Source organism: Aptenodytes forsteri, unplaced genomic scaffold (genome assembly GCF_000699145.1).
Source record: "Aptenodytes forsteri isolate BGI_AS27 unplaced genomic scaffold, ASM69914v1 Scaffold206, whole genome shotgun sequence".
NCBI classification, from domain to species: domain Eukaryota; kingdom Metazoa; phylum Chordata; class Aves; order Sphenisciformes; family Spheniscidae; genus Aptenodytes; species Aptenodytes forsteri.
In genome coordinates this window covers 1,066,448-1,075,705 of record NW_008794544.1, presented here as the reverse complement: position 1 = coordinate 1,075,705, position 9,258 = coordinate 1,066,448, and the positions used below count along the sequence as shown (strand labels likewise).

Here is a 9,258-nt window from a genome sequence, read left to right as displayed (position 1 = left end):
GCTAGATCGTGTCCCTGAATAGGTATTAACATATAATCCTAGTGGCTGCATTTGCCAGTTCTTTATAGGCCTCCTGCAGCAACAGACGTGCTGGTCCAACTGTTCATCCTCCCTCAGAAACAGGAGAGCGGTAAGAAAAGCTACTGGACCCCCATTGTATTCTTAGGGGTTTCCATCAAGCATCACTGGATTTCTTCCCTCAACTTCTTGTTGTGACAATATCTGCTGGTGACTTTCCATTGCTGCTTTTCTTCCTCTCGAGGATCAAAATCCAATTTGGTGCTTAAATTACTTTGTTCCACTCCACTGGTCTGTGCCTGGTTTAAAAAAGTTCCAGGAGCACTGCTTGTCCTTCTTGCAAATTCAGACTTTGCTTTTCTCCTATAAACAAACAAACAAAAATCCCAACTCCTCCCCACATCCCCTTTCCAAAAATATATAATAATCACGATCATTCGCATCAGGAGAATTATTTAGCAGTCTCCAGTCTTAGTACAGCTTTTGTTGAGTAAACTGTAGCTTATACGACTCTGAAGTGTTTATTAGAAAGCTTTCAAAAAGAGATCTTCGTTTCAGGAAAAGAAAAGTTGTTCAGTTTAGCAAATACAGACGTTCACAGCACAGAGACTGAAATGGTTAAAAATTATCTTAAGGAGCAAGTAGCTCACAGAGTTAGCAAAAAAATTAACTTTTTCCTTTCTTTTACAGAAAAACACTAATAGCTGCTCTGGTTTCCACACTTAGTAAGACAGAATTTTGTTGTATGTTCTTGGTTTTGCTTTTTTTTTTTTTGCTCTATTGCTCCACACAGGTTTTGATTAGTGCTTTTCCTTGGTTACAAGTGCTTCACTTTGAAATACAAAGCTCTTCTCTGTAAAACAGAATTTTTTTTTGTGTTTTTTTTTTTTTTTTTTTTTTTTTTTTTGCTCTATTGCTCCACACAGGTTTTGATTAGTGCTTTTCCTTGGTTACAAGTGCTTCACTTTGAAATACAAAGCTCTTTAAAAAAACAAACACCCAAAAAACCAACAAAAAAACCCTCAACAACACATCACTGGAGGGAAAATGGGAAGTGATACAGTGCAGCTGCAGCAATCTGGTTCTGCTGTTGTCCTCCCCCATCCCCAAATCCTCTGCATAATTTCAATCTTTAGTCGATGAACCTTTGGCAGGCCTTCTTCCATCGGCAGGCAGTACACCACATATCTCTGTTCTCCATCCCATAGACCTTCCGACACTTTTTCCCCTCCCCTCTAGGCTTCCTGTCAGAGAGAAAGGGAAGCTTGTTAACGAGATGCTTTCGTAGCTTTGCTCTATCACCCTAAGATCAGGACAACAGTCTCCATGGAGTGCAGCCGGCAGAGAACACCCAGCGTTTCAAAGGGATTTGGGTTGTTTTCGAGTCAAATACCAGCAGGTAGCAGCTATGCAAAAGAGGGGAAAAGCTACCAGCTCCTAAACTTGCCAGTCCTTCCTGCATGGCTTGCTCCGAGCTCATTGACTGAAAAACAACAAAGTGATTGAAAACAAGTTTTAACCCTTGCCCTCAGCTGCAGCATGTTCACATGTGCTCCTTCTCTGTCGTCCCCAAAGTCAGCAAGGTAGGCAGTATCTGCTTTTAAAGCTATAATGATTGTCATGTTTTTCATCTTATAACCACACTCGAAAGTTCACAAGTTTAGAAAATGATCAAAGTAACTGTTAAAATGGAACTTTTTTTTATTCAACACATGGAAAGCCAGCAAACCTGAGGAGCAATGCTACAAGAAGTAACCCAACGCTTGCTATAGCAGTGCCATCTGTCCTGGCGTCTTTAAATCAAGTAACTGTACGGACAGAATTGTTTTATACCTGTATTACATGCTGCATGGCACACATGGGAATTGCCTGGTGATTCCTCTCTTGCACACCTATGCGTTTTTTGATTACTGAACATTCATTAATGGGCACAATCCATGAATTGGGAAGATCCTAAGTTTGGTTTGTAGCATATGCAATGATCTGAGTCATGAAGAAAATTAAAAGCATGAAATCTTCCTTTTGTCTCGTTTTAGGGTACAGTCACCTTTAGGGTTGTGAGAAATTAAAGAGTTTCTTTACTGTAAGAAATTCAGTGTCACAGTTTGATTTTTTTTAACATAACTTTTTGAACACTGTTAAAGCAGACTCTGGTCAACCATCAGTTAGCTTTAATGGCAGTGAATGTAGCTTACGTCTAGGAAGACAAGGCATAAAAAGCTTTACTTTGCTCTAATTTATTGTAAGATACGGTTTCTTATAATTCAATTAAAGCCAAATACCGTACTGACTGAATGGTGATGAACACACAAGACAGCCCAGCCTTTCAGAGAAAAAAGCAAAGCCACGTAATGAAGTTCAGGATGCTTCAGGTAGAGCAGTGAATCTGGGCAGCGTTGCTTTACAGGGCAATTTAGATCTGCATCTGAACTCCAGACATGCCTGGCATAAGGCCTGCAGTTTTCCTTCACAGTCTGCCTTTTTCATTTCACAACAACTCACTTTTCCCCCAAACTTTACCTTTGATAGTAATGAAAAGCAAAATAGGTCCAGAACACTTACTCTGAAGCATTCTAGTAAGAAACTGCCTGACAACTGCAATCACGGTTGGTGGTGTGGTTTTTCTGTTTCTTTGGCCACTGACATCTTATTTACTAAATGCCCTCCAGGTTCTGAGGCTGCTGGTCTGTCAGCAGGAGCTAATGGTCCCATACCTCAAGCCAAATGCTACTCTAGGCGGTGATGAAAGAACTGTGTGGGACTGTTTCTGCTCTCCACTCCCTGCAGGACGATTATGAGTTGGTGAGACCTGTCAATACAGACAAAAAAACTGCTTATGAAGAACATACACATATGAATGCAGTATAAACACTTCTCCCAGAAAATGCAATTCATGATGCATGGTGGCAAGGATACCCAGGAAAGGTTATTATAAAACATACACACATAGGGAAGTTGCAGGTCTATTTAGAAAGATGTCCACTGAGCGTTAGGTACACTATATTAGCTCCATTTTGTTTCCCTGTACTTCCAGTCATCCCAACAGAGCAAACCAGAATACAGATGAGCATCGTTTCAGGTTCTGGGAAACAACAGAAAATGCATTCATTCTTATTTAAGAACTCTAAATAGCTCTTATAAAAACGTTCTCCAATTTAAGCAAAGAAAGTAACTGGAAAAATAAACTCCAGCCTGTGCTGAGATCAATACCGATAAACCCCTATGAAATAAAGGGATTTCACGAGTTGCTCTTGTCTGTGACTTGGCACTCTTTGTGGAGAGACAGCCTTGGAGAAGGGGGTTTGCCACACAGCAGTTACAATGCAGCCCTCAAGGTTTTAATGGGAGTGCAAGGCAGCCCTTCTGATCAAGGCTGCTAACAAGATGTACTGGATTATTTCCTTTATTCTGCACTGTAAACCTTCTCAGCAGGTGTCCTCCTTTGTCAATGTTCCCGAGTGAAGGGCGTAGTTTGGTCTTCTGAGACTTTCCAAATAAACTGCCTACAGGAGTGTGTGGGTTGGCAACATTATTCGAGTAATCCCATGGCATAAAGCTTGGCCTTAAATAATTCCTAAATTATTTACTGCTAGGGTATTATTTTGCTACTGGGTGAAGGCCACAACCACTTTACATCTAAAAAAACTAGAAAAAAACTTACAAACACTCATTTTTTGTTATGTACAGAACGTAGCAAGCTTTGGGCATCTGGTGCAGGGAGTCACTACCTCCTGCAGCCAGGAACTGCAGATATTGTCATAGTTCCTTGCATTGCTATGACTTTTCACTGCTGCCCTTCTGAAGTCTCATAATATCTGGAAGATATGGGAACTGACCTGACTTCAGGAGAGTTACTGAGTGTGCTTTAATTTTTGATATAAAATCTATTTTATAGCTACTCGACAGTAGCAAAAAAATAACTAATACTTGTAATGGAGTGCAGACAGTCTTTCAACTTTTACTCTTGACTAATACTTGTAATGGAGTGCAGACAGTCTTTCAAATTTTACTCTTGACTGGTAACTACAAAAATTTCTGATTTAACTGCATCTGCAGCTCACACTCTGAACAAGTTTAGACCATTACTGATGTATGAAATATAACTCCAAAAGTTGAAAGAAATTTCCTCTCTCTCTGCCTGCTTACCGTAAGTCATGTTTTATATATCCAGAGACCACACTAGCTCCTTCTGTCCTATCACTCCACAATATTGAGGGCAGCTTGTTGTCTACTACTTTTTTTCCTATCTTTTATCAACCACTTCTCTTGTTTTACCTAAGAATGATTGAAACACTGAAGATAAAATGCAAAGCAGCAACACTTTTCTAGTCTTTGGCATTTACCACACACTGCATGGTTTTCCAGTCATTACCAGCAACCAGAGATCTCCAGTCAATGCTGCTAGGGTTCTTAAACATTTTAAAAACCAGAAAATTTTTGTATCTACCACTACTAACTGATACTCAACATATTCCTTGGTTATCATTGAACAAAAAAGTACTTTGATGGCCTCCTATGTTATAAGCAATTATCCTGATTGCTTCCAAACACAGTACAGGCTTGAGCAGTAATTGCAGCGTGCAGACTGCGTCTCCCCTCACATTCTCCAGAGGGGGTCTCTGCACGATAGTTTCCACGGATTGGCATACCAAGGCAGCTAAACTGCACTTGAAGTTGAGCTTTAGTGTATTTTGATACGCTTTGCAGCAGGTCTAAACAATACCAGTTAGCTGTATTCCTTAGTAGGCGACACTAAGAGCAGATTAAGAGGAAGGCGTGAGAAGGCAATCCTTGCCCTCAGAGGCTTTTCACATTTGAAGTGGTGTCTAACGCAGAGAATTAATGTGAAACGATAGTGTGTGTTTGAAGCAAGGACCTGGAGTTTCCAGTTACATCTCCTGGGGGAAACTGTGGTTACAGAGAAGAATCTGTAAACATCAGATTATCAAACTTAAAGATCTTCTCTCCTGTTCAACTTTTTTGGGTCTTATGAGCAGGCAGGTAAAAATCAGTATCACATAACGGAAATCACGCTGGCATTCAAGACTTTTATCCTACATTACACAAAAGTGGAACTATATGGTCATTATGTTAAGTCCTCCAGTACCAAGAGATACAGACTCCACCATTGCTCATCCCACTTGCATCATTTAATTCATCCTCCTCATACGTCCCCATGCTGTGCCTTATTTTTTCTCCTAGTTCAGTCTCAAGTGGTAGAGCAAACATGAACTTGTCCTTTCTGCTTCATGCAGGGAATTGCACCTAGCAATGACTCACGGCTGTGCCAACACTCAACCTGCTCTTGCACCTGCAAAGTTATCTTGGGAAAATGATAAGAAAAAGTGTATTTCCCATCTGCCTTGGGAATGTAACTTATGCATGATTCAGAGCACAAAGTATAAGGACTTTGGAGGTTCCCCTAATTCTCCTCCTTTATGACTACAAGACTTCTAGATAAATGCCTATGGTTAGATGCTGTGAATACCCCTGAGCCTAAAGCAGCCGCATACAGAACCCCGACTGATCCAGCTGTATGTATGGCTTGTTTTGAGGCACTTAAGAACTTGCCGATAAGCACCCTCACGTTCACAAAGGCCTTTTGGTGCTGCTCTGCTAAAGACTGCCTGAAAGCGAGGACTTAATGTAAGTCATGATGTCTGTCTGAACACCCCAGTTCCTGGGACAGCAAGCAGAGAGTGCTCAGTGTCACCGAAATTCATTGTCCACAGGAATGAATGGGGAAACACCTAAGGTAGGTGTCAAAAAAAACCACAAAAGATGACTATTTTGAAATTTCGTCTCTCTCGTGGACTCAACTGCTGACATACAGGTCTAGAAAGAAGCCTGTTCAAAACCAGGATTCAACAGCCCTCTAATGGGTCAAGGACAGAATGGCCCCATTCCAACATCACTAGTAACGTGAAGAAATGTGTAGACCTACACACTTTTGCAAATCTGTACCTAACCATTTACTGCTCAGTGGTTTGTCCGGGCCAAAAAAGTATCCCAAAGCCATTTTAGAAAACTGCTTGAATAAATATTAAGGTCAGGCAAAAAGTAACGGTTTGGACTTACTCTGTGAAGTTCCCTTGGGTGCTACAGACATGCATCTAATCTCAGGGACCATGTACATATACAATTGCATGAGCTGATAGTATGCTGGCTCTGTCACATAGTCTGGGCTTAAATAAACCTCATAAGAGAAGGAGAAAGTCCCCTATACTATAGGTTTCCTAAAGTAGTTACACTCTGTGTAATGCTGAGAATTGACAGAGCCCTGTTTTTATAAGGCAATATCTAATTTACTTTGAAACAGGAGAAATGAAACTTTCATTTAATATACAGTTATTTAACATCACTTTGCATTTGCACCCTCACTTGCTGCACATAATTTTCCACTGCAGGCAAGCCTTTGTAATTCATAAATGATCTCACTGATGACAGAATAGTCAAATGTGTGCAAACCTAGAAGGTTTTTTTTTCTTGCTAAACAACCTTATAAATGTTGTTAAACAGAGATACAAAGGCAGTTCATATGGTTCCCTGAGTGGTTTATAATTCTGCTATCATCACTGCTTCCCCAGGTTTTTGTATTGGGATTATTTTTAGATTGTACTTAAAGCACTGACATCTCCATACAATTCTCAGAAAGTGATTTGGCATTTCTTAAATTCTTTTGAGAACTCTAAACTCTACAGCCACAGATCAACGTTGCTGCTTGAACAAGTAAACTCAACGCATATGTGTCTAATCCTGTTCTCTTAAGTGTCTGATTTACAATGTGGCTAATTGCATTTTTAGAGTCCCAACACTCCTGGCACCAATTTCTGCTACTCCACAAAAGGAGCCAGTTTCATAATTACTCTGTATCAACCCCATTGTTGGGAAATCAAATTCTCGAGGAACTTTATGGATAGCACGCTCTGTCAAGGCACTCTTGTTGAAATTGCTGCCAGCATGATGTCTTTCACTGTTAGTTGTTCCTTGATGGAATTTAATAAATATTCATTGGCAGAGTGCAGCGTAATTGATTCAGCCACTTTCATTTTTCATCATCCCTGCAGGATGCCACAGCCTCTGCAGAAAATCTCCCAAGATTTGCCAAAGGTTGACAGTAAGAAGCTTTGGAAATTCACTTGGTGAAGAGAAGGGAGGGAAATAGTATCTCTTATCGCCATGTCTAATATTCACTGTCAGGAGAAGAAAAGCTATATGGTTCTTTGGATGAGCAATGTGCCTTACATAATACACTTTAAGAATTCATAAATTCATAAAGTGTAATATTAAATGAAATGTTATGATACAAAAAAGTTTTATGATTAGAGAATATCAATTTATACTGAAAAATGCTTTCCAATAAAAATTAGGATACATTACATTAATATTTATTTCTATTTATTACACAGAAGACTTTCCACTACTCATAAATAGGGATTTACATTTACTTTTAGTATTCACCATGCTAGGCACTAGAAGCCTAATCCCTTTGAACGCTTCATAAAGGTTTTTAACTCCCCCTACAGTATCCACGCCTATATTGCGTTACATTCAGGACTACTGGAATTCTATGTTTAAGCAAACATCCCATTTCTGCAGCCCTGTTCATGAAATTAGGCCTCATACACCAGCTTTTTGAAGAAAGGGTCAGAGTTGACTTTACATCTAATACATACATCTAATACATCTTCATTAAAAATGTGCCAAACTGCAGTATGTATTAGTATCAAAATGCAATATGTATTGAACATATTTTCTGTATAAATGTACAGAATTTTCTGGTATCAATAGGGACTACATACATGTAGCCTACTAGAACCAGACTTTGTATTTCATCTTATTGTTTCTTTCAGTCGCCTTTCAAATATACTTCATCTTCAGAGTTCATTTAGGTAACAGCCCTGCTGCTTGAATCCAATTAGCCTGTTAGCATAACCATCACCTCGCTGATTTTCCATCTAGTTTTGTAAGAAATCTCTTAGTGGCACAAAAAGGAGCAGATACTGCCAGGCTCTGCACCTACCAGAATGTTCTTTTGTAAGCGTATAGTTTAAAAAATACATACTATAGATCCAATCCTCTGCCTGTAGACACTGATGCAAAAAAAAGTAACTGTACTGAATTAAAGAGACTGGCAAAAATGTTAAAATCAGCCGTGCTGGCAAACTGAGGCATATATTTAATTTGTTTCTTTTCGGTATCTGTTATGTCAAAGTTACTTCTATCGTGAGACACTGTGAAACAAAACAAAAAGTTCTAAAAACTTTTTTTTTTCCCTTTCTTTCTTTTTCTGTCGTTCACTTACTGGAATGCCGGTGAAGGTAACTGGAGGCGACTGCCAAGAGATGCTAAAGCTACTGCCATTGGGAGTGAATTTTGCTGACCCTGGAATGTTCACCGGAGGAGTGGCCTGTGTGAAAAGAAAATATTATTCCAGTAAGAAGAACCATTCCTCTTCCAAAGCATTTCAAGGGATCTTTCACTCCCTGAAACTGTAAATCTACAAGAGACTTTCCAAGGTGGAAAAAAACTTCATAGTGCTGACGGTAACAAGCATTTTACCCTTATGAGAGGGATAATCATGGATAAGCCAGTAAGGAAGGGACATATTTATATATCACTGTTCTTAAAACCTTGTTTAGAGAAAGATGGTAGCTCTCACAAGAGAATTCACACAAAACCCTTAAAAGCTAGATCTGATAAAAAACCACACGAAATCAAACATCATATAAAAATAACTTCTAAAATAATGCCAGCAAGCAGCAAAACGTATTACAAATGATAACCTGTTCCACAGTGATAAACAAAGCAGTATTTAAATTGACGGCAGCTGGTTTAAACAACTGAAGACTGGTTGGCGAGACTTCTTGGACAACAGGGTTAATGCTCAACAGTAAGGGTTGGCCATTTCTTGTTTATCAGATAAATGTTGTTAAGAATCATCCCAATTAAAACAGTCTTTCCTATTAAAAACAAGGAGCGGAAAATCATCCTTGGGATTCAAAAAACAGCTTTTAAAAGACTAAGCTAAAGCAAATATTTGAAGGACCCCTGGGCCCCTTGAACTCTTATGTTCTTCCCATGTGGGCTGTAATACCCAGCGCTGCCCTGGGGTGCAATACCCGATAATCTGAGCTCAGACCATCGAGCATCTTTCATCTTGTGCCTTCCCTCTGGTTTTCTCACTGGGCTATGAGCCCTCAGGAATTCTTCCCTGCCCCTTTTTGAAGCCCATTTAAT

At 39.6% G+C, this 9,258-nt stretch overlaps 1 protein-coding gene across 2 annotated transcripts in view; it reads right to left on the bottom strand.

The window, feature by feature from the left end:
- Positions 1-889: 889 nt before the first annotated feature.
- ZNF704 (zinc finger protein 704) overlaps positions 890-9,258 on the bottom strand; it is a 74,406-nt gene continuing 66,037 nt past the window's right edge. The window contains exons 6-8 of one of the 2 annotated variants that reach the window (XM_009272378.2): positions 8,324-8,428; positions 2,733-2,827; positions 890-1,262 (exon numbers count right to left, since the gene is read on the bottom strand). In XM_009272378.2, the coding sequence (XP_009270653.1) occupies positions 1,151-1,262; positions 2,733-2,827; positions 8,324-8,428 (312 nt within the window). In that variant the 3' untranslated portion in view covers positions 890-1,150. The remainder of the gene's footprint in view (positions 1,263-2,732; positions 2,828-8,323; positions 8,429-9,258) is intronic. The other variant, XM_009272379.2, reaches the window with a different exon arrangement.